Below are 24,928 nucleotides of genomic sequence, written 5' to 3' on the forward strand. Positions count from 1 at the left end.
AGGGCAGGAATTGCCCAGGCAGGACCAGCGCCTGCGCCAGCCATTGCTCCCATTAAGCTGATGTTATGGGCTTTTTACAGGTGTCTTAAATAGACATTGTTATTAACGAGTGTATTAAGCCAATTAAAACCAGTGCCTTTGAGGAGGATTTAGAAGAGCTGTCGGAACACAGGAGCAGCAGCACCAGCAGCTCCCTCGGGCAGGACACGTGAGGACGTGTGGCACCAGGACATCCCAGCCACTGAGTCTCCCATCTCTGGGAAGCTCCTGCAGAGCCAGCAGGGCAGTGAGGGCACACTGAGGGGGCTCTGCTGGGCATGGGAACCCCAGAGCCAGTGGGTACAGGGGGCTGAGAACGGGACCCCTCTGCCCAGAGGCACAGCATGGAATGGCACGGCACGGAACGGCACAGCACGCACATCTGCATTCCCCTTCACGCCAGCACCACTGTCCTTGGAGGTGGCAGCATCCTGAATACTCAATTAACACGACACTAATTAGCTGGTGACACTTGCAGAATCCCTAATGAGCCCATACCATGGAAATACTCCTTTCTGAGGAAAAAACATTAAAAAACCAAGGGGCTTTTACAAGAGGGAGGGAAGGAGGTGGTGTCACCTGTGGTCACCTGACGGGGATAACCAAAACCTTGTCCCCAAGCACTGAGGCTATAGGTGACACTTTAGGGCTGGCCCTGTGCCACGGGACAAGCCGGGTGATCCGAGCCTGGATCCGAGGGCACCGCCACCCGCCAGCCCCGGCGCGTGCCCGCAGCAGCCTTTGTCGCCTCTTTGCTCCAACTGCGTTGGATGTGACAAGCCACCAATTCGGTTGTGTTGTCACATCTCAGGGTGACGCACCGCACCCCCGCCGGGAAAATTACAGAGAGCCGCTCTCCCGGCACGCCGGCGGCTGCGGCGCTGCCGCTCTCCGCAGTAATTACTGCTTTCCAGCGGGCTCTAATTGCTGCGAGATGCAAACTCGCCCGAGCCACCCCGGCACAGGCGGGCGCAGCCGGCCCCGACACTGCCGCTCGCTGTTTGTCCTCCCTGTCCATCTCCTCCTGAACCCGGAGCATCGCGGGTCGGGGAGGCAGGGCTGCCGGCACAGCCATCATCACCTTACCCTCCCTAAACCCAGCCCAGGCACAGCCGGCACAGCCATCACCACCTCCCAGCCATCCCTAAACCGGCCCCTCCTCCCAGATGTTTCCCTGCCTCCTAACTCCCTCCCTCACTGGCATTCTCATGGGATGCGCGTCCGACACCCCCCGCCCCCCCACCCCAGCTCCCCCTCCCTCCCTGACCTGCTCTATTTTTCCAGCCTGCACTCAATAACAGCTAAATAATTGAATCTGCTCAGCAGCCGAAGATTTGGTTTGAATTTTATTGGAATTTTAAATTGTTTTGTTTCTTCGGTATTTTATTACTGTAAATGGAAAATGCATCGCCCGCAGTAATAATCCGATGGCTTTTTATATTACTCTGAGCTTCTGCTTGGAGCATTATTGGAAAGCCAAGGCAGCGAGGAGACCCCAGCTAATGGCAGCACGGGCTTATGAGATTATGCCTCCAGCTAAACAACTTTTTACTTTAGCAAATTGGCCACCAAACCCAGTCCCAGACACAGATGTAAATCCCAGACCCCGCTGGGGCCTCGGTCCGGGATAAATCTCCAGTTTATGGAACAGGGAGCTCCAGCCCTGCTGTGCCCAGAGCAGCAGGATGAGGCAAAATGTCCAACAGGGACCAGGGATGGCTGCAGGAAGGGTGGGAGAGGTGGGAGAAACCCCTCCCAAAACCTCCTCAAACGTGCCCATCTGCTGCTGGCATCACTCACACCCCCCACACATCCAGCATTCCCTGCATCTCCCAAATCCCCACATGCACAGTATTCCCTGCATCCCCTGCATTCCTCTGATCCCTGGTGTCCCCAGGGACCCCCACACCATGCCTGGCTGCAGCCACAGCCCACAAGGTCTAGGGAAAAAAAAAAAGGAAGATGGGAAGAAAGGAGGGAAGGGAAGCTAACAAGGGTTAGCTTGGTTTAACTTGGTTAAAGCAGCTGTGGGATCAAAACGGCACCAGGAAGGATGCCCAGGAGCAGGAATGAGAGGAATGATGCTCAGGACCAGGAAGGATACTCAATACTGGGAAGGATGTTGAGGATCAGGAGGAAAGTTTGGAACCAGGAAGGACAGAGTGGATCCTCACTACTAGGAAGGATGCTCAGTACTGGGAAGGATGCTCTGGACCAGGAAGGGCAGGATGGACACTCTGCACACAGAAGGAAGCTCCACTCTGCTCCCACAGCCCAGGTGCCTGTGTGTCCCCCAGGATGGTGTTGGAATAACATCCCTGGCTGGATTCCTTCTTCCCTGGAGGAGGATGAGCATGGGCACCAGCAATTTGTGCCTTTAATTCCCACTCCATGAGACTGCACTGCCTGGCAGCTGCCCAGCTCTGGAAGGGGATGGGGAGCAGGATGTTTGGGTGCACAGAAGGAACAATTTGGGGATCAGCACCAGCAGCACCACAGCCCTGAGCAAGGACTCCTCAGGGAGAAGCTGAGAGGGAATGTGGCAGGACACAGCACCTCACTGGTTAACAGCAGCACGAGAGACACGTGCAGCTCCCTCCCTCCCCCCATTCCTTCCGAGATAAGATGGGACAATCCTTATTTTTGCACATCGAAAGCGCTACAATATTTTGCAATAAATGAAAGAAGTAATCTCGGCAGGGAATCTTTATAAAGCTGCCAACGGCGACGTGTGCCTGGCTGGAAGCTTCCCTGAGCAGGGGATGGGCCTGGCCTTCCCCTGGTCCCAAAGGAAAAGGCTTTTCACCCCTTTTCCAGATGGGAAAAAAGCTGCAATGGAGGGCTCGACCCCAAAAAAATCAGCTCAAGGAAAGCGTCTGCTCCCAGCTCTGTCTTCATGTGGTCCCATTGCCACATTCAGCCTGGAAAGGGGCATTTTCCTGGAGCCCTGAGCATCCTACCCAACCTCACCCTCCCTGCTCATCCTCACCCTCCATCCCTGTCCTGCCCTGCCCCTCTTCCAGAATAGCACTGGCATTTCCAGCCCTGAGCTCCTGGTTTGTTCCTGCCTGGCCTCTCAGAGCTGCCAGGGCAGGAGGGCAGCAATTAGGCAGGATTTTCAATTGGCACAGGGGCAGGAGGGGTGGGAAGGGGAGCGATGCTGGGCAGAGGCAGGAACACACTGGGGACCTGAGCAGCCGTACCAATGGCTCTTATTAAAAAATAATAATGCTGCAGCCTCCAAATGAATTAAATTCTGTGAGAGCAGAGAGCTCGTCCCCAGCTTTGGGACCAGGATCCCTGTTCCCCTTGCAGCAAAGCGATCCCAGTGCCTTCAAAGCTTCAAAAAGCATCAAAATCCCCTTCTTCTCTGCCTGCCACGCTGGGAACAGATTTTGTAAAAGCTAAACCCTAAATATTTGCAAAACACTTGGAAGAAACCTCAATATTTGGAAAACACTTGGAAGAAAACAAACAAAAGCTGCTACATTTAACAAATCAAGACAGTCCTTCAAGTTTTGGGTCTGTGCCCCAAGTAGCAAAGCTGCCTGGCAGGATCTGGCTGCCCTGGAGGGCAGAGCCTGGCACAGCTGGCACACGGAGCCGGTGACACCCAGCCAAGGGCAGGGCACATTCCAGGGGGTCCCAGATGGAGCTGGGGGGTGGCTGGGGGATGCTGCCCTGCCCAGACCAGGGTGCCCAATGGGTGGGCATGGGGGGGGTGCAGGGGTAGAGCAGCCACGTGGTTTTTTGGGTGCTGCCAGGCAAGGGAGCAGTGGGCGCCATGCCCCTCACTCACTCCAGGCAGGTTGGGCGGCTGCCACATCCCCCGGCCCTCCCACCCCCCACTCGCAGCTGTTTCTATGGTGACAGTGTCCCCAGAATGGGTAGCACGGAGTGGTGACAGTGTCCCCAGGATGGGTGGTGCAGAGGTGCCGTGGGGGTCCCTGCTTGCCTCCCCATCACTGAAGGGGATGGAGAGGGCAAGCAGGGATGTTCCCAAAATTGTTGCATCCCCATGGCACAGCCCCCACTACGGGACCCCTCCAGCCTGGTGTGGAGCATCCCCTGTGCCAGGAGCCGAGACAAACCCCAGCTCTGGGGGCTTAAATTAACCCAACTACAGCAATAACAGCGGGAGAAATCCATCTGAATAACCGTAGGTGGCAAACCCCGCGCGGCGGCGGCGCCGGAATCTGCAAAGACAACAAAATTCATGACAAAGCACAAAGGGAAGCGCCGGGCTCGCCGTCCCCAGATATTCATCCGTTAACACGTTCCCTTTTTAGGCTGACATGTCATTTCAGACGGGCCTTTCTTCCTCCCCTTTCTTCTCCCCCTCGTCGCGCGCGGCTCTGCCGAGGCGGCTGCTGAATTGGATCACCTCGGGGCGAGCACTTTATTATCTGCAGTCAAAGCGTCACCACAAATACCCGTCTACACACACACGTGTCACTTCCCATTTGTCTCCTGCACGAGGTATTAGCCCGGCACAGGCACCGTGCTCTGTGCCACCACTGCCACCGTGCCCCTGCGCGAGGATGCCCCGGTGCCACCTCAGTGCCATCCTGATGCCACCCCAGCGGACCCTAATGCTGCCCTGATGCCACCCTCACGATACTCAAGTGCCACCTCAGCCCCACCATGATGCTGCCACAATACTGCTCTAATGTCACCTACATGTCACCCAACGCTGCCTAAGCACAGCCCTGAGGGCACCCCAACACAACTGCCACCCCCATGCCATCCCAGTGCCACCTTTCAGAAGCCCTGATGCCATTTCACCACAGAGCCTCTGAAGGACCCCGGGACCAGGAGGGGACCCCACCACCTCTGTTGGCCCTGCAGCTCATCCCAGCTGCCCCCAGCCCATCTGCTCACTCATCCACAGCCAATTAATACTTTCATTAATTTAAGACACAGGTTCTGTACCTGCTGAGAGGAGCAGGGTGGGTACCCCCAAAGCAGGGTGCCCCATCCTGGGGTCTGCCAGTACCCAGGAACCTGCTCTGTGGCCAATGGACCATCACAATCCTGGGAAGTTTGGACACAAACCAAACCTCCTCGTGCACTGCACCATTACCAGCCAAGGCCACCCCAAATCCAGGGCTCTGACCTGGCAGGAGATGGGCACTGAGCAGCCCCAACTCACCCTCCACACATGACCAATGGAAAAGTGTTTTTGCAGCAATTCCTGGCAGGGAAAGTGCAAGTGAACAGCACATTTTGGGCCCAGCAGTTAATTGAACTCCTTTTTATGGCACGTATATAAATACACAGAACCATCATTAACCGATCCCTTCCAGAAACTGAAAATGAAAGAATTAATCTTACTTCACTCATGTGTAACCCCTCATGAAATTAAAATGATATTTTATGGGTGTGTACAAAAGCAAAGCCTCGCTGCAGCCACTCTAATGAAAATGCCCTTGGAACAAGCAGAATTGGGTAACGAGAGGCCATTAAATGGGGCCTCATCCTGTGTGCAATTAACTGTTTATCACTGATGAGAGTCCCCACAGGTGCAGGGAGAGCTGTGGGTGACCCTGGAGCTGAGTCCCTGGCAGGGAGCCCTGGCCATCACCTCTCATTAGGGCCATCCCCTCGTTAGTGTTTAAATACCCAGATGGGCCCCAGGAGGGTTTGTGCCACCCCAAAGAGCCATTTATAACACTGTCCCCTTAGGGCTGAGGTGACAGCTCCCATGGGACCCCTGGCATGGAGGATGTGAATGGTGAGAGAATCCCCAGGCTGGTTGGGGTTGCAGGGACCTTAAAGCTCATTCTGTTCCACCCCTTGCCATGGGCAGGGACACCTTCCACTATCTCAGGTTGCTCCAAGCCCTGTCCAGCCTGGCCTGGGACACTTCCAGGGATGGGGCAGCCACAGCTGCTCTGGGCAATCCGTGCCAGGGCCTCACCTCCCTCACAAGGAAGAATTTTTTCCCAAAATCCATCTATCCCTTCCCTCTGGCAGTGTGAGGCCATTCTCACTCATCCTGCCATTCCACAGTCCTGTAAATAACCCCTCTCCATCTTTCTTTAGGCCACAGAGGATGCTCACCAGGTTCACCTCTGTGAACTCCCCACGGCTCCCAGCCCCTTTAGGGGGACACACATCCTGCTCCCTGCCACACTCCCAGCCCCAGGCCGGCTGGAGGAGGGCACATGGAATATAACATTTCATTAAATATCATCCACTGCTCCGTGACTGCTGAGAGAGTGGGAGCAACAAAGAGTTTGGCCAAGCTGAGAGGGGCATTATTTGATTTATAATTTAAATAAAGCTCAGGATTCCTGTAATGCGCTCAGGATAAAATCAAAAGGGACCAGGCTGCTGGAGTTAATTGGACGTGATATTTTCCTGAGGATGCTGCTGCTCTGCAGGCTCCTGCTCCTCTGCTGGAGGAGGGAGGCACAGGCAGGGCTGGAAGGGCTCTGACACCTTCCTGCATCCACCTCAAGGCATGCCAGGCTGGTTGCTGTGGAACAGCCTTGGGAATACTACTGGCAACAGCAGCGAAGTCACCTCCAGCTTTATCAGGATGGATTTTGTGGGATGCTCTGGGCCCGCTGGGATGCAGCCACACTGACGTGGGAGCACAGAGATGGGGGGGGAAAACAATCAGCAGGAAAGGCCAGGGGCAGAACCAGGGGGTGAAGGCACCAGCAGCTCCCTGCATGGGCAGGAAAATGAGTCAGCTCACCTTTTACGTGAAATTAATACCAAAATTAATCAGCGGCGCGGGCAGGATAATAGGATTTCACAGTGGTGCCGGGCCAGACGGCCAATGTGCCGAGAGCCAGACTCATTTAATATCGACAGAAACAATGCCAGAGGACAGAAATAAGACCCATAAAGATAATTACTGAGATACTCAGGAGCAAATTAAGTAATCAGAGGCACTTGTAAATTGCGCCGGGTTTGAAGAGCGCGCTCTCCGCGCCGATTCCCCGGCGGGCGCTCCGGCGGCGGCGGGAGCTCAGCCCCGTGCCTGCTCCCAGCTCCTCCACCCTGCTTCCCACAGGTGCCATAAATAAGGAAGGGAAAATTGTATTCCAAGCCAGATGCGTGGCCCTGGATGTCACCTGCAATTTAATTTGTGCTGGCAGGAGGCAGAGAGGAGCGAGACGTGCCGGATTTGCCCGTAATGAGCGGAAACATACGGGCAGCTAAACTTTGATTAAGGTGACCTGGCTGGTGGCAGCCAGTGGTGAGTGCAGCGTGGGGGTCTGGGCAGGAGCTTGGCTGCTGCCACCCATCCTGGGGGACACAAGTCTCTTGGAGATCTCAGCTGAGCACGGTCCTGCCCGAGGGATGGGGTGAGATCAGTCTCTGTCTCCTGGGTACCCCACACTGCCAGGGTCTGGGGTGGGGTCAAACCTCTGCCCTCATCCCACTGGCACAACTCCAGGACCACTGGGACTCTGGGGCTGGAACCCTCCCAGGACAGCTGTATCCAGGAGCATCTCTCACACCCATGGCACGGTATGTGACACCACATAAGGGCTCCTGCTTCCCAAACTCTCCTTATTTCAGCACCTATGGCAGGATGGGAAATGCTAGAAAGCACCAGCCCCCCCAGCACGAAGGTGCCTCTGGGCTTTGTTCATGAGCTGAGATGGTCCTTAGCTCTGTTGGGAATGCTGCGGGGACCAGCAGGTGCATCCTGACCTCAGGATCACAATGAGCTCACACAGAGATTCTCAATGTTGAACACCTCCAGTCTCCAGAAAACCCTGTCAGGCTCAATCTGCCCGTGGGTCTCAGACCATGTGGCCATGGCTGAGCTCATTATTCCATGGCAACGAGGTGCTCCAGCAGCTGGACACCTCTCGCCAGCCCTGTGCTGCCACGATGCTCAGGCGTGACGGATTACGAATAATTTTACAAGAGCAGCATCCTTTTTCCTTCCAGACACCAAAAAGGAGGAGACCTGGGAGGCACTGCATGCTCCAGTGCACTGCAAACTGCACTGTGACACCTGGGTGCCCAAAACCCCACCTCTGGCCTGGGTGTCCTATTCCCTGTGCTGGCCATTGGAAAGCTTCACACAAAAAAATCATGGAATCCAGAATGGTTTGTGCTGGAAGTGACCTTAAAGATCATCCATTCCCCCCTCCCCTGCCATGGGTAGGCACACCTTCTGCTCCAACCCCTGTCCGTGGCCATGAACATGATAAGTTTCAGGGATAAAAGAACTTCCAGGGATAAATAACCCTCCTGGCTGGCAGTGCAATGCTGAAGCGATGCTGAGGATCCCCAGAGAGGCTGAGCATCATCCAAAATCCGTGCCCAGCTTGCCCAAACCCCATGCCCAGCTCACCTGGCTGCTCAGAGTGCCCAGGTAGAGGGAAAAAAAAAAAACATCTACAGGAAAATCCAGCTCATTAAACAAACACCCGGGGGCTGTCACAGCCTAACAAGCAGAGCTTTAGCAGCTGATTTGTCTTCAGCCAGCAATGTTTAAAAATCCAACTGAGACCAGCAGAAAAATATCCACTCCCCTCTTTAAAACACACATTCATCACTTGAGAATCTTAATGCGCCTTTCCCAGCCGGGGAGGTCAAACACGCCTGCCTAAAGCAGGCTCATTAAATATACATTTAATCACGGTTTGGATTGAGAGACAAAGGCTGGGAGAGACAGGTGCTTTGCCGGAGTGACCTTTTGGATCCCATTTTAATGTAACTAGTTTACAGCTTATCTGAAAGGCCAGCTCCTGGGGAAGGCGAGCTGCGGCACAAACGGGGAAAGTAATTAGGGGGGGAAGGGCTGGGGAGGTTTGGGGGGCCGACTGCACCATCCTCTGCTGCCGCCACGCTTCCCAGGCAGCTCTGCAACATTTGCTGAAGTTGGACTTATCAACCACAGAACCCAATTTAATTTGCTTATCTTGGCTCCTTCCTCCCCCTCTCCTCCCCGCTTCTCCTGCTCTTTTTAATTATCGGTTAAATAAATGTCTTTTTCAATAAAGGAAACAGCATCAAAGCGGGCGCCCGCCCCAGGGGCACTTACACTTGCGTGGCTCCAGCGCCTTGTTGGGGCAGGGGAGGTGCTGGGCTGGGGGGTTCTGGGTCCTCTGCAGGCAGGCCAGCATGGTCTGAGCTTCCCTGCGGGCGTTGCCGCCCCACACCCTGCAAGAGAGGAGACACACGGTGAGCCAGGGACCTGCCACCCCCTGCCACCACCCCCTGCCACCACCCCCGTGCCCACCCGGCAGGAGCTCCCCAACACTCAGTGCCTTCGCTCCTCTGGAGATAAACAACTAACTCTGAAAGCCTGAAATGAATAGGGATGTATATGAAATAAATATGAAGGTCTCAGCAGGTGATTTGAGCTTCCTGCGGAGCTTTCTGCCCTTCCCACCGGGAATATGGCAGAGCCAGGGCGTCGCCGCGGTGCCAGGCGTGCCAGCCGGTGCCTCCTGGCACGGAGTGACCCCAGCCAAGGCTGGGGAAAGACACTGTTAACATCCCACTCGGGGTCCTGCCAGCTCCCAGCTGGCATCAAAATCTGCTCGACAAAAGCTGGAGGGGTCAGGCCAAAGTCGTCGTCACCACGGTGCTGCTCATTGTACATCCGTCCCCAGCCTTCGCCGGGGCCCTGAGGTACAACCAGTTGCTGCTGACAGCCTCCCACTGCTCCAGCTGGCACAGGGAGTGATATTCCCACTCGGAGAGGGCAGGGAGATGTGGGCAGGAGCAGCATGGTGCCCATCCACCAGTGTTTCAGCTCCTGCGCTGTTGATCTCTGGCTGAACGTTCACAGATGGCTGGGGGTCACAACTGGACATCATGGATGGTGTCACTGCTGAGTACATCACTCCATTTTCTCCCTTGTGGGGGAATCGTGCCCTCCTGCAGCCATCCGGGATGTTTCCCACATGTCCCAGTGCAGGGGAGTGATGTGGTGGCCTCAGGCACGTGGTGGCCTCGGGCAGAGCCCGTGACCATCAGCACCAGGAAACAAAGCATGGATTGATGCTCCCTGAGCTGTGCCCGGGCTCTCCAAGCTCTGCTGGTTTAAATGTCACTCTTTTAAAACACCTTCATAGCCACCATGAGGGCAGACAACGGAACCTGTGCTGCTCACTTCTGCTCTGTGCCCTCCCCCGGGCAGGGGGTGACAGGCTCTGGGATAATCCCCAGGATGGGATCCATGCAGGGTGTCCATACCTCAGCTGAGCTCATCAGGCTCAGGGTCTCACCCTGACTTCCCCAGCAAACCAGGGACAAGGAGAGACTCATCAGGAAAAGGTGTGAGGAGGAGGAGGAGGAGGAGGAGGAGGAGGAGGAGGGGAGGGGAGGAAGTCATCTAATACCGAGCAGGTGTCTGGAGAACCCAAATTGTGCTGTTTTCTCCTAATAATGAAGTATTCATGAGTAAAAGCCTTTTTCACTACTTTCTTAAGATACTAATTTCACAACAAGCGCCTTGTTACCATGCAATTATTCCAATCGTGCATTTCTCCCAGATTCCATCTGTCCTCGCGCTCTCTAAATGAAAGACAATCATGTAACCACCTTTCATTATTCACTATTTTACTTTCAGCAAAGGTACCCTGAAAGAAATGATTTCCTCTGAAAGGGACTTTTATTCAGTTTCAAAACCAATTTTCTCCTATTACTGTCTTAAAAAAAAAAAGGAGGGGGGCAGGGAGGTGTTTTTATTTCATGCATTACATATCCTTTGTTAACGCAGCTCGCAGTAAAAGCAGCCGTATCCATTTTCTGGCTTCGATTTCTGGTAATTTTAAAATATGCCATTACAATCAGGCAGAAATTATACAATTTGAAAAGAGAATGAAGTGCTTCTTATTCAGAGCCTGAACGCACTTGACTGCCAGGAGTTCTCCTCTCCCCGCCGGGACTCGGGGTTCATTACGCAGCCCCGCTCCTGGCGCCTCGGCTCCCCCAGAGCGTGCCTAGCGCCCGGATTTTCCATGATGGGAGCTGCCACCCTGACCTCATCCCCATCCCTGTCCCTGTCCCCAAAGAGTGGCCACAAATCAAAGCACCCACGGCCGTGCAGGAGATGGATGATGGCACCAGCTCCTGCCGTACCTGAGCCTGAGCTCCGCGGTGACCTCAGGGCTGGCGTCCCGCCGGGTGTCACCATCTGGCCGATTAGTGGCGGACGTCACCCGCGCCCAGGCAGCTCCTCACGGGGACACTGACCCGTGTCCCTGGCAGACACGGGCGGCGTAGGCGGCTCGTGCCACTGCTGGATGCAGATCAGGTCCCTGCTGGTCCCCTGGGGTACCCAGGGGGTCCCCAAACCCATGTGATAGCACAGTGAGGGTGTGGATGCAGCCTGTCACAGGACTGAGGGCCCAGCAAAGCCCTGGGGACACCCCACGCTGGCACAGGTTGTCCCCACCACTGCTCTTTGCACCCTGCCATGCACAGCCCAGCTTCCTCCTGGAGCCATCCCGACCCTGGGCTTGTATCACCACAGGCAGCAGGTGGGAGAAGCGCGGGAGCCACACGCCAAAGTGAATAAAGCCAGCGATTAATTCAGACCCTGCTGCTGCCCCCATCGCCCGGCGTCTCGCAGCCCAGATGATTTTTCCGACAGCCACGCTGTGCCTCACCCCATCTTCACAGGCACACTCAGAACCACCAAGGCTCTGGTGCCACAACCCCAGAACAGCGTCCATCTGTCCACCTCTGGAAGCCTGCAGAGAGCCCCAAGCCCCAGAAGGCCCGTGGGCGAGCGGGTGGGCGCCTGGCACAATGGGCATCTGTGCCACGGTGGCATTTCGCTAATGCCGCTCCGAAAAGCCCCTGAATCAGCTGATGGGAATTGGGCACTGGGCTGTCCAACGCTTAGCGCCGGCTTAGTTAGCTCCATCTGCATTTGAACTAATTCCAATCAGCAGGATCCGATTTAGTTCAAGCTGCTCTGGCTCTTTCGTGGCAGGGAAGGCAACACTCAGCAGTTTTGCTGGAACGCCCCGAGTCCACATGGCCTCTGCCCAGGCTGTGCCCCTGGACCCATCATCATCCAGCACTGGGGCACAGGGCGAGTCCCACCAACAGTGGGGTCATCTTGGGGACATCTGGGCAAGGTCCCCAAGGAGACCCAGCCCCACATCCCACAACTCTGGCATCATAGAATCACCAAATGTTTTGGGTTGGAAGGGACATTAAAGCCCATTCTGTCCCACTCCCTGCCATGCACAGGGGTTTCTTCCACTATCCCTGGTTGCTCCAAGCCCTGTCCAACCTGGCCTTGAACACTTGCAGGGATGGGGGAGCCACAACTCCATCCTTCACCTCTCCCACCACTCCATCCTGCCCCACACCCAGCTAATCCATCTCAACATCATACTATTTATAAGCCCAAGGTCTTTGTGACTTTAATAAAAACCACCACCCTCTATGTCTAAAGCCCCAGTGATGGGAGGGTTTGGCACCTCCTCTGACATCAGCAGCTGATAAGTCGGGCTTATCTCCTCCGAGAGCCCTGCGAAGGTCCCTCCCGCGAGATAAGGCCAGCGCAGCTGTCGATAGAGGCTTTTGCAGGCGAGGATTTAGATAAAAGAAAATGTGACGGGAGGGGGGGAGAAAAGAAAAAAGGAACTTTTGAAGTCTCAGCCCGAAGTGGGTCTGTGTGGCTGTTGAGCTGTGGCAGGGAAGGGATGGTGAGGGACAAGGTCTTGGTCACCATCCAGGCTGTGGCGGAATACATCCAGATCCTTCCCTGGGTGTTATTGGGGTGCAATCCTATCAAAAGGGAGCTTTTGGGGCTGGGAGAGGGGAGAGGACTAGGGTTGCTGCAAAGCCGTTTGAGCCACACCATGGCCATGTCTCCCCTGGCTATCAAAAGCCAGCACTGGGTTTGGCACAAGGACAGGAGGTGAGGGGTGACCCCGGCTGGGAGAGGCACAGGAGGCTCCTGACAGTTCCAGACACACGGACAGCACAGGGCAAGGCCAAGGCTGGCAGCAGCCAGAGGAACAAAGCAAAAACCCTCACTGGCCCCTGGTGTGCAAAGTACTACTGGGAACACTCCTGCCCCTCATCCTTACACAGAGGGAGGAGAATCCAACCACACCTGCATGGAGCTCCCCTTCCCCATAGCCCCAGGGACACCGAGCTCCCTGTCACCACCCCCCGCCACTGCCACCACCACTGGTCCCACAGATACTGATTTCCCATCCCATGGCGAGGGTGAGGAGGTGCCAGAGGAGGAAGGATTCCCCTCTGCACACAGTGGATGCCCACCCCATTGCAGGGCGTGCAGGATTTTGGCTGGTGCTGCTGCCTGGCACTGCCGTACACGTCTCCCATCCAGATTTAGGGAGGAGGGGATGCAGCGATGCCACAGCTCAGCCCTATAAGGGGTGAGCACAGAAAGGTCACCCCACTGTGAACCACGGAGAGCATCAGGTAAAATAAAACCCAAAGTTTGTCACCAAAGGTCACCCCTCGACCTTCCCTCGCCCGACCTTCCCTCATCCCGCCTGGATAATCCACTCCCCTCCGCGTGCTCCAGCCCCAGGCCTTTCAGGGGGCCCTGTTAATAATTAAATGTTAATCTAAAAAGCAATTTTAGCTGCAGTGCTGCAGATCTGGTTAGAGATTACATTAGCATGTAAGAGTCAAGGGTAATTTTCTCTAACCCCTCTTGTGATCTTTAAAACCCGCAGATCTTAAAGCAACACCAGCTCCTCTGATTAAAATTGGAAGCTGGGGTTTGCGATGGATAATGATGCTGGAAGTGATTATTTTGCTGCTCAGGGGCTCGCTGGGATGTGGGGACTGTGGGGGGCTGGGGGAGAGACCCAGAGCAGCCAAGTGGCTTCTCCCAGCCCGTGCTCTGTGGAAATGCTGGGAAGGTGCTGGGACAAGCCCCAGACCTGGTGCTGGGACGAGCCCCAGACCTGGTGCTGAGCAGAGCTGTGACACCCTGAGCACCCTCATTTCCCACTTTTTTGGGCTGCTGTGACACCAGGATGGCATGGAGCCTACCAGCCATGGCACAGTGCCAGGGACAGAGTGGCACTGGACCAGGACCTTCACTGCTACAGGCGTCCTAGAGCAGCATCTCATGTCTCTCCCATCTCACCTAGAAATGAGGTTTCTGCTCTTGTGGCAGCGCCAAGGAGAAACCCCTTGGACTACACCAGAGAGTCAACATGAAAAAATACCCCAAAATAACCTTTTGCTCACAAGCAAGGTGAAAGGAACTGGGACAGGGCACGGCAAATCACCTCCTGAGCACTTCCAAAGACCCTAAGGAAGAAACAGGGTATCAGATGTGTCCGCAACGATGGAATTTAAAAAAACCCCACAATTCGAGTGCTGCTGAGCATTTGCAGACGTCCCTGTGCAGGGCTCGGGCGGCCTGGTTAAATTTATGTGTCAGCTTTAAGGAGGCCTCTCATCAAATGAGCTATTTTGGGCAGAGATTAAAGATCTATTTTCGCTGCGAGCGGGAACAGCTCTCGAACAGGTTAATAATGATTCTGGAAAGCCAAGTACCTCCAGCACCCTGGGGCTGGACCCCAGAGCCCAGGGTGCTTTTGGGGGGCTCCTGAGGCTCCCCAAGCCAGGAGGGTGGGGGATCAGAGTGCAGCATCCCCCCGCCCTGCTGCCATCCTGCCAGGGAGGAAGGAGCCCCGCGTGCTGCGGCGGGCGCCGAGCAGCCGTGGGTAATTGGAAGTGGCAGACGCTGGCACGGCGCTGCCGAGAAGGTCATTACGTGGGACTGGGAACAAAATGCCAGGAGAAAGGGGGGAGCAGCTCTGTTAGCAAAGGTCAGGGCCCCGCTCGGGTGCCATTGGTGTTTTTGGCAGGGCTCAGCCCTGGCTGTGTGCACCGAGGTCCCGGCAGGGCCAGCGCACAGCGGGTGGGCAGGATCTGCCAGGTCCTGCCAGACATGTACAGACGTGGCCCCTCAGATGTGGCACCAGCTCCTCAGAGCAAAACCTCACTGATCTGACACAGTCATGCCATGTCTTCCTTCTGCACATGGATTGGGGAGCTGACCCTCATGGATCATGGGATGCTCATGAGCTTTAGTCCCAGCCCCAGCACAGACCCAGGATCAACCAGCAGAAAAGCCAAGTGGCTCCATGCAGCAGCAACTAAAAGCACTCTGGACCCCAACAAGCCAGGAGACAACTCCAGCATGGGCAACCACGCCATGGGCAATGGCAGCATCCACAGCTCTAGCTGAGACCCAACAAACTCAGCACAGCAGAGACCAAAGCTTCCCATCACAGCTCCTGTCCCATCCTGCCTCGCTCCTGCCTCATGCCAGGGGTTTGATTGTCCCCTGCAGTGACAGTCCCTGTGCTCCCATGGCCATGGTGCCCCATCCAGCTGCCCCACACTCGGCAGCCGGGCGCGCTCCTCTCCGTAATTACAGCCCCAAGTGCTGGAGCTGTGAAAGAATCTGACGAAGGAATCCAGGGTAGATCGCGCTGCTGAAATTACTATAATCAAAGGCTTTCACAAAGGCTTCAAATGCAACCAATTACCCTGAAAGGCGAGGCAAGAAAGAAAACAAATTAACATGTTTGCACAGAGCCTCGGCGCAGCGCACACACCGCCCCGTGCCGCCCTCGACCCCGGCCGGCCGCTGCTCTCCATCCCCGGTCCTGCTCCCCATCCGTGGCTACCTCTCCTCATCCCTGGCTACCAGCTCCCCATCCCCACGGCTGGGCCCTATCCCACATCCTGCTCTGCTCACAGCTGCACACAAAGGGGCTCTGTGCCCGTCCCTCACCCTGCAGCCGCCCACTGCCCTGCCGGCACACAAAAGCCCTGCCTGTGCCACGGCCGGCTCCGGCGCAGGCTCGGGGGCTTGCCAGGGTGGCCTGGCGAAACCTCCCTCGCTCCCTCCCTCCTCCCCCAGTGCTGGAGAGGTCCCCAGGCCAAGGGAGGAGTGGGGGGGTCCTCAAAGGCACCCATTGAGCACAGCCCTGTGTTGCCCATCAACAGCTGGGGAAGCTTCTCACAGCAGGGACCCCTCATCCTCCCCTCCTTATGTTCCACTTTGTCTGCACTGCCGGTCTGGGGGGAAAAAAAGGGAAAAAAAAATAAAAATCAACTTCTTCCTTTTAATATTTAACACGAGTCCATCACCCTCAGTCTATTTGGTAACACAAAGCTCTGGAGATTTAAACCCTTCTCACCCGGAGAGATGGAAATGAATGGTGCTCTTTAATGAGCTGGTTCAGCAGAAAAGATAGATTTCCAAGATTACTGTAGGAATTCTTATAATTGATGTGTACTTTTGTAACAAGGATTATACCACCATCCGGCCAAGTAATTCCAGCTCTTCCCCCCCTTCTCCCAAGCTCACCCTTCTTTTGGGGTTCCCTGGGGAGAGGGACCAGGCTGTGCCCTCTTGGGAAGAAAGCAACTCGGGAAGGGGAGGAAGAAAAAGACAAAGAAAAACTAAACAGTTTTTTCTTATTTAGCTATAGACAACCTAAGGCAGCCACTGAATGGGAAAATAAGGCATCTCTCCAGATTTCTCTATTTGTTTTACAAATCCCTACTTTCCCCACCGATCCGGAGGCCGGATGAGCCGCTGAATGCCGAGTAATTAAAAGGAACAGAGAACAATACTCAGCGCTGCCGAAGAACACGGAGTTTCCCTCAGATGTTTATAGCAATTGTATGAAAATGTACCAGGCGGGATGGGGAGAGCTGACAGCCGGGATTGGGAGCAGCCGGGATCGGAGCTGGCTGCCTCCCCCGCCTGATTGGCATTAATTGTGCGCGTTTGCAAAGCAGAACGGAAAGTCTGACACGAGCTGCGAGCCAACATTTCTTTCTAATAGTCTTAATGATTACGACGAGAGCTGATGATCATCGCGGGGTGTTAATAGCCCCGGAGAGCGGCTCCCGGTGGGGACAAGCGGGGATGTCCCAGCCCAGCTCCAGCGGGTGGGCTGGGGCGTGGTGGGATGAGCTCAAGCGGTCCCATGCAGCCACACCACTGCCTGTCAGGCTGTAAAACTCTGACAAGGGGACAGGAAGGACACGGAGGGGACAGCAGCCTCCTGCTCCATCCATCCCCAGGCTCTGCCCCATCGGAAGGGGTGGCTGCAGGGGGGCAACAGCAGGAATGTGTCCCACACTGAGTCCTCTGTGCAGCAGGAGTGTTCCCAGGCTGAGGGGGGACACTCTGCTCCCACAGGTGTCCCAAAGCAGCTGCCACAGCCTCATCCCCAGCCGGTGCCTCAGGAGGGGCTGGGGCTGCTGCCCTGGGGAGCGAGGAGAGAGACTGCAAATACCCCACCGAACAGCAGAGCCCGTCATTAACAGCTGATTAATGAAACCCGAGTTTTTCCGACTCTTTACAAGGCTGTTTTTCCGGATGTCCTTGAGTTTCACTGCTGCAGAGGCGAGCGGGAGCTGGGTGGGATGGGGGACCAGCACGGGCTGCTCCGACCACGGCAGAGCCAGAGCCAGACGTGCACAAAAACCCGACCCGGGCAGGTTTACACGGGAGGAAAAATCGATGGCCATCGATCTGCAATACAAAGGGACCGCGGCGCTGGCAGACGGCAGGCGGCTGCCATCGGATCTGACCGGGGCTCTGCAGGGGACACGGCTCGGGGTCACCCACCGTGGGACACACCCCGAGCACAGCACAGCCCCACCTGCACCGGCTCCCCGCGGGCAGCACGGCCAGGCCATGTGCCACAAAGCCTCGCAGCAGCACATCCAGGGTGTGTGGGTGGCCCTTGGCCGTGTCCTTGGCGGGACACGGCTGTCACCTGCTCAGCCTCCCCCAGCTGGATGGAGAGATGGCCTCAGCCCGGCTCTGAGCTCTTTGATTTGTTTTACCATCTGCACTGGCCAACAGATCACTCAGCTTTGGGCTTTCTGAGCTCACTAATAATCGTTCCCTGATGAAAAGGAATCGGGACTCAGTCCCTTTCTTCTTCCCCCCCACCTTTCCAAAAAAAAAGTCCGTAAAGAAGAGCTATAAAAATGGCTTGTTATCTCACCTAGCGAGGCTCGGGCTGTATGTTATTGCTAATTGGGTATAACATCCTTGTCTTGTTCTGCTCTCTGAAGCTAAATCAAGAAAGCACCACTGCTGCGAACTAATTATATCTCTGGACTGCAGACTCCAGCTTGTCTTCCCCTTTATTGAGTTAAAAAATGGTCACTAACCCTAATCTCTCATATTCCCAAGAATTAGGGCTGCTGGAAACCCACCACTTCCACCTGCATCCGGCTCCATGCTGGGAAAGACAGAGCACATGGCCTGTCTGAAGGGATTGTGCTGCTCTGGGACACAGCCTTGAGCCAGATCCCAAAGCTGCCCACCCCTGTGGCATCCCGTGACAGTCACAGACACAGCTCAGGTCCCTGTGCCACGGAGACTTTCTCTCACACAGCTGGGAGCCTTCCTGTGCTGCACACACTCAAAGCCTGGCCATCTCCCCTCCTTATAGGAGACCTTAACCTTCTTTCACTGGGATGTTTCTAAAATCTGTCCCCCCCTCAGCATTCCCAGACTTGGCAGACGTGAACACGGGGGTCATGTGTGCAGAAACCAAGGGGAGCGTCTGCTGCTCAAGTTCATCCACGTCAGCTCCCAATCCCAGCCCAGGATGGACCCCATGAACCTGGTAAAGCTACTGCTCACGCTCAGGGTCCTCCACAGGAGCAGGGACACTGCAGCCACCCAGCTGTGCCACTGCACGTGGCTATGGATGAATCTCTCTGGTTACTGGCACAGCTTCCCCCTCTGGCACTGCAGAGATGGCACAGACCCCAGGAGAGAGGACAACCAGAGCCACAAAGGACACTGAGATGAGCAGTGGAGCTCGGGCCACACAGGACAGCCCTGTCCCTCCCTGTCCCCTCAGCAAGCTGGGGTCAGAAATACCAGCAGCAATGTGAGGCTGTGGGACAGGAGCTGGAGCAGTGACACCAAGCTCAGCATCCTGCCTGCCTCCATCCCCCTGCCCAGCTCCATCCCCCTGCCCGTGGGCACCCACCCGAGCAGATGGTGTTACTTTCCAAAGGCAAAGTCAAACTCCAGCTCTCCCCGCGAGCCAAGAGCATCCCTTAAAAAAATTGATACTTCCCTGACTATTAATTAACCTGAACCACTTAAAACTGCCTTCAATTTGTCAGGTTTAACTGCCAGCTCTTCTCGGTAAATCAAGCGTCGCGTGCAGATGGAGGCTGCGTGCGCGCGGCGGCGGCGAAGGAGGAGGCGGGGAGCACGGCGAGAGGGGCACCCTGTGCCACGCTCACCATCCTGTCCCCTGAGAGCCCTGGGCATGATATTCACAGCCCACAATTAGCCAGGGCACGGTATTAAACACACCAGGCAGGCAGGAGCAGGCAGGGCAGCCAGCGGGGCTCGGAGAGCCCCACACCGCAGCCTTCCCGTCTCCCCCCACGGCGCCCTTGTCGTGCAGCCAAGGCTGAATTGGAAAGCAATATGAATATTTATCTCTGACAGTGAAATCTCCCCGCTGCAGGGTATTAAGGCTTTATTAGTGTGTGGTTACCAGCCACGCTAAGCCAGCCCCCGCTCTTGCCTGGAGCGCAGAGAGATGACCTACAAGAGGCAGATGGCAAAGCCTTGGAGAGCCCCCGACGCCGGGACGTGCCTCCTCAAAAAGGGGGCTGTGAATCCCAGTCCCACACAGGGAGACAGAGTCAAGGTCCCCCGACCAAGGCCCCCTCCTCACCCAGCACCAGCCCTTCTGGAACGCCTCCCCAGGCTGGGGCTGTCCCCCCGCCCCCGCAGCGCACGGCTCTCGCCGTTTTGGGTTAAAACGCTGATGTATTCTCTCTTTAGCAAAAGGAGTCCCAGGGGCTATAAAAACTCCCAGCAGGCTCCTGTCAGTCTCAGGTCATTAACTTTCTTTCATTGGGAGTTTGTTTACAGCCAGCCATAAATAGCGGCGCCCGCGCCGCTCGCTCGCCAGCGGGACAGGCTGGGATGGGATGGGATGAGATGGAATGGGATGGGGCTGCCTGTGCAGGGGGGCCCAGCACCCCAAGCTCCAAGGTGTGGGGTCCAGCACTTGCCTTCTCTATCAACTCTTCCCATGCCCTGTGTTTCCTGCACCCTGTCCTGCTCAGAACAGCAGCACTGTGTGCTCCGGAGCCACCTCAGCCCTGCAAATGGATGGGGTCACCTTGTGCACGGCCTGAGGGAGCTGCAACGTGCCTGCAGCTCAGTCCTGGCCTTTCCTGGAGGAGGAGGTAAGGAGGCAGCTGGCTGGACCTGTCCCCATGGGTCACCTGCCCCACACTCTCAGCCAGCCCAGCCCCTGAGCCTGTCACAAGCACCAGCCTCAGTTCAGGACCTCTGCATGTTTGAGGTGACCCAGTCCCAGTGCATAGAGCCCTGGGGGGACCCCAAGACCCTACATCTCACCACTGCCTGCACCTCAGAGCTCTGCTTTTCCAATAGCACAGATAGAAACACGAAATCGAGTGTGCCACTGGCAAGGCTGGCACAGCATTCCTGCCAGGATGTTTCCCACAGGTGGCTCCTCTGCACCCAGGCACATAAGGGACAATCTCAGAGCACCCACATCCTACTGTCTGCCCAGGACAGGCACCCACAGGCCTGTCAATGTCCCTAGCAGGGGGAGTTCACCCTGGACCCTGTTGATGCCTCGGCAGCTCCAGCGAGTCACCCTGCTGGGATCCTGCTGGACGCAGGTGCCCAGGGCTGGCACAGGTGCTCAGGAGCTTTAATTGCCATGGCTGTGTGAACTCATCCCACGTGAACCCAGCTGGGGCTTTGATGGTTCCACAGGTACCCCCAGACACCATTTCTACAGGTAGTCCCTGCATGGGGGACTGAGCAAGAAGCTCAGGCTGTCCCCTCGTGCCATTCCCATCAGCACCACGCTGGGACAGATGGTTGGAGTGGGGACTCAGTGGCACAGCCCCTCCATACCTCATCCCAGGCTGCAGAGGGGGGTCCTGGGGGTCCAGCTGGCTCTGGCAGCAGCCAGGAGCCCACCTCGTGCTGTATTTCACGGGATGGCTGCAGGACCAGCCCCCGGAGCAGCACCACAACAGTCTGTGCACTGGGCTGAGGGATTAAACCCCAAACTCACACACGGCGACTTGTGCTCTTCCACCCATCCCTAGGCAAGCAGGGACTTGCCAAAAATCCCAGCCTCATCCCTGCCGGTGCCCCGCATCTATGGAAATATCTGTATTTTAACCCATATACTCGCCCAACCTGTAATCAGAGCAACACAAATAGCCCCTGCTTCCCATGTAAATTAAAAACACCCATTAGGCAGATTTCAAAAGATGTCAGTAGGCTTATAATTATACACGACATCCTTCCGAGATAAAAGCGATTACCGGGGATGCAAATCACTTAGCAACCAATCAGTGCCCCCAGAGTGCGGAGCACTGACCAGCCATCCATTTTCGCCTCGTCCTTTTATTCCCTGCATCGAGCAAATACAAACACAGATAAAGAGAGGCACAATAGCTCTTGACACGCAAATAGGTTAACATAATAAAGCCAGCTTTAGCCGGCTCACTCGAGGGAGAAAAGCAATTCTCAGGCAAGCAGGAGGTAATAAAACAGGGCTTTTGTGTTCCTGGCTCCCATTCTCACCCCTGCGCCAGCTTTGCTGCATTAGCTGATAGGCATCGTGGTTTGATTGAATTACCTTTCATGAATATTAGCTTTTTGAGGAATGCGCAGGCAGAAGAGAAAGAAGAAATGTCTTATTTTTGCATGCATGCGCCTGCTGCAGACGGACATGCGGCGGCACAGATGCCGGCGGGGGCCGGGAGAGGGGTCCTGGCAGGTGCAGCCCCCGGCCCACCCCACCAGCTGCAGCGTCCCCAGCTTTGGGGGGGTCACACACACACTGCCTCCATGCCAGGATTAGACACCACCAGCAAAGGACCTTACCCAGGGACACACATCCTGCTGTCCTTCTGCCATCACCCTCCACCTTCAGGACCCCGCATCCCTGCCCGTGGTACCCCGAGAGCCAGAGGGGGCTGGGGTGGGCTGGCTCCCAGCACACATTCCCGAGCCCACCGCTCCCTGTGCCGCAGGATCATGCCGGAGAGGGAGCGGGGCTGCCCGGCTTCACCGCAGATTTTCCCACACAAGTTGAGGCCACGCAGGAAACCCGCTCCAGGCAAAAATTAACTCTGCCGCCTGGCAGGGATGCAAGCGCCCGGCGCTAATGCCGCACGCACGGCGGGGAGCGCGGGGACAGCTCGGGGATGGGGCACCCGGCTCGAGGGCATCACCCCAGTGGGGTCATAGGACAGGGAGACCCTCGGTCCCACTGCCAGAGCCCTTCCCCGGGCAGGACAGCAGCACGCAATTAAAAAACAGCTCCAGGAGAGAAGGGGGTAATCTACAGCCCGCTCAGAGATGGACGAATTTCAGGCTCAAATAAAACAGGCAACCAGAGGGGCTAAAAAACTGAGGTGATGTGGCCTCAGCAGCCTGGCAGCAGCCACTCATGTCCTCCTTCCATGGGCTTCCCTGCTCCAGCCTGAGGGTAGATATTCACACCGAGATTTTGCAATTTTTGACGACACGCTTGGCTGAAACAGGGCCCAGCTCACAGCCGCTGCTGCTCCAGCATCCAGAACGTGCCCTACTGGTACTGACCCTCACACCAGCAGGAAAGCTGTTCCTGAAGCTGGGAAAACAAGCCGTGCTCCCAGGGAATGGCTTTCCCTTCCCCTGCTCTACACACAAGGGAAGCAAAAGGCACCGCGGCGAGAGCTCCCCTCTCCCTCCACCACGGCTTCGAGGCCGCCCGACCCGACCGCACCCGGCTCACACCGGGGCTCCCCGGCACCGACAATGCACTCCTCAAAGTTTTATGGATCCTTCGTAAGAAAAATCCCCCGCAGGATGCCGGGTGCCCTCTGCCAGGGACGTTTCCCACCTCACTCCCCAGCACCACAGCCTGGGTGTGAGAGCTTTGCCGGCCAGGGTCCCACCAGAGCGATGGCCACGTGTGTGGCCACTGACCAGCGACATGTGCCCGGCACAGCAGGCAGTCAAACCCCACCACAGGGGCATGAGAAGGGGTAAAGCTGCCAAATTACACTAAATTATCCCCAGAACGATGCTGGACACTCCTTGTTGAGAGAGGGGCCGCCTGGCTCTGTCCCCATGCCTGCAGAGCCCCACGGCCACTCCATCCTCCCTGAAAGCTCCTCACCCACCCGGACAAGCTGCTTGCAGCCAGAGTATCCCGAGCAGGAGGATGCACTTATAAATATATATAAAATATATATATACACACACATAAATACGTATCAAAAACCTCCCTACAGGAGATCCAGACAACCAGAGCCGGGCAAAACACCACTGCCCAATGCCAATGAATTCATCCCTTGGCAAACACCAAGCACGGCTGGGAAACTTTGCCACTGCCTCTCCTCGGAAATACCCGCAGGGCCGAAGCCGAGCCCCGGTTGCAGCCGTGCCCTGCAGCGAGCTGAGCTGTGCCGTGCCGTGCCGCCGCCGGCTCGCTGCGTCCAGGCCCTGCCTCTCCAGCCATTAAATCTCCACGATGTGACGGCTCTCCCCGGAGCTGGATTGGGACGCTGGGGCTGAGCTGCTGGCACCGGCGACACCTCATTTCTGCCGGGGACCGAGCCGGAGAGGCGGCACAGCTCGCCCGTCCCCGGCTGGAGCCGGCGGCTGCCCCGGTGCATGCCCAGCCGTGCTGCCCAGGAGATCTCGGGGACCACGATGCCTCGTCCCCGGTGAATGGTATTCCCAGCGCCGATGGTCCAGAAGACGCCACAGGGATGCTGCCTCATCAGCGGAGCTTTTTCCAGAGAGGATTTTCCCCGGCAGAGCCTCCTGACCCGGCGGAGGCAGCCAGGGAGACGGGTGTTAAATAAACCATCGCTGGGTGGGTCCTTCTTCCCTCTCCTTTGTGACCGGCGGGATCCACACCAGGCGCGGGGTCCATGGCGGGGTCCTGCTCTGCCACCACCCGCTCCGGTGTCGCGGTGGGATCGGGCGCTTTCCTGCCCGGGACGGAGGAGAAAACCCTTTTTTTTTTTTTTTTCCCCAGGCGAAAAGGGACAGAAAAGGGTCGCAGCAAAGGTGGCAGCTCCCGGTCGGCTCCCGCTGGAAGTGTCTCAGCTTTCCTCCTGGAGGCACCCGTGGATATTTTATTTCCACTTATGAGTCAGGCGACCCAAAAAGCCATTTAAAAATCAAAAATCGGATGAAAAAAAAAAAAACCACAAAAACCAAAAGTTGTTCCCGTTTCTATCCGGTAGCGACGGGCGAGCCGGGCCCCGGCGGCGACGGCTCCGCGGGCACCACCGGGCACCGCGCTGCGGCGGCACCGCCTCCGCTGCGCTCCGGGAGCCGGCGGAGCCCCCCGCTCCCCGCGCCCCCGCCCGGTAACCCCCCGACCTCCCCGGTGCCCGGACCCCCGTTACCGTCAGAGCTGGATCCGGGCCGGCTGCGGGCGCTGCGTTGCGGGGCGCGCCGGGCCGCCCCCCCCGGGCCGCGCAGCAGCAGCGGCGGCGCCCGCCCGGCCCCGCGCCCCGCCGGCGGCCCGCCCCGCCCCGTGCGCGGCCAGCGTGCGGGTCCCGGCGCTCGGCCCCGGCGGGGGACGGCGGGGAGCACCGCGGGGAAAGGGGGGGGGGGGAACAGGAACAGCAAAAATATCCGGGGAGAAAAAAAAAAAAAAATTAATTAACCCCAAATCCACCCGGCGCGGCTGAGCTGGGGCGGCGCGACGACCCCGCGGGGCATCACACCGCGGCTGCCCCCGGTTCCTTTGTGCGGCGGCGGTCGGTGCCCGGCGGGGCGGGGCGGGGGGGGTGGGTGTCGCAGGGGGCAGCGGCGGCGGCGGCGGCAGCTCAGCGCTCCATGGCGGCGGCGGCGGCGGGCGGGGGTCGC

General features: G+C 57.0%; 1 protein-coding gene across 2 annotated transcripts in view; it reads right to left on the reverse strand.

Moving 5' to 3' along the window:
* The window catches only part of FAM222A (family with sequence similarity 222 member A), a 28,388-nt gene extending 3,794 nt beyond the window's left edge, over nt 1–24,594 (reverse strand). Inside the window, exons 1-2 of one of the 2 annotated variants that reach the window (XM_030233064.2) lie at nt 24,463–24,594; nt 9,059–9,177 (exon numbers count right to left, since the gene is read on the reverse strand). In XM_030233064.2, coding sequence (XP_030088924.2) covers nt 9,059–9,140 — 82 coding nt within the window. In that variant the 5' untranslated portion in view covers nt 9,141–9,177; nt 24,463–24,594. Of the gene's footprint in view, nt 1–9,058; nt 9,239–24,462 lie in introns of those variants that run through there. The other variant, XM_030233065.2, reaches the window with a different exon arrangement.
* Nucleotides 24,595–24,928: the final 334 nt, after the last annotated feature.

This window comes from Serinus canaria, chromosome 15, assembly GCF_022539315.1.
Source record: "Serinus canaria isolate serCan28SL12 chromosome 15, serCan2020, whole genome shotgun sequence".
NCBI classification, from domain to species: domain Eukaryota; kingdom Metazoa; phylum Chordata; class Aves; order Passeriformes; family Fringillidae; genus Serinus; species Serinus canaria.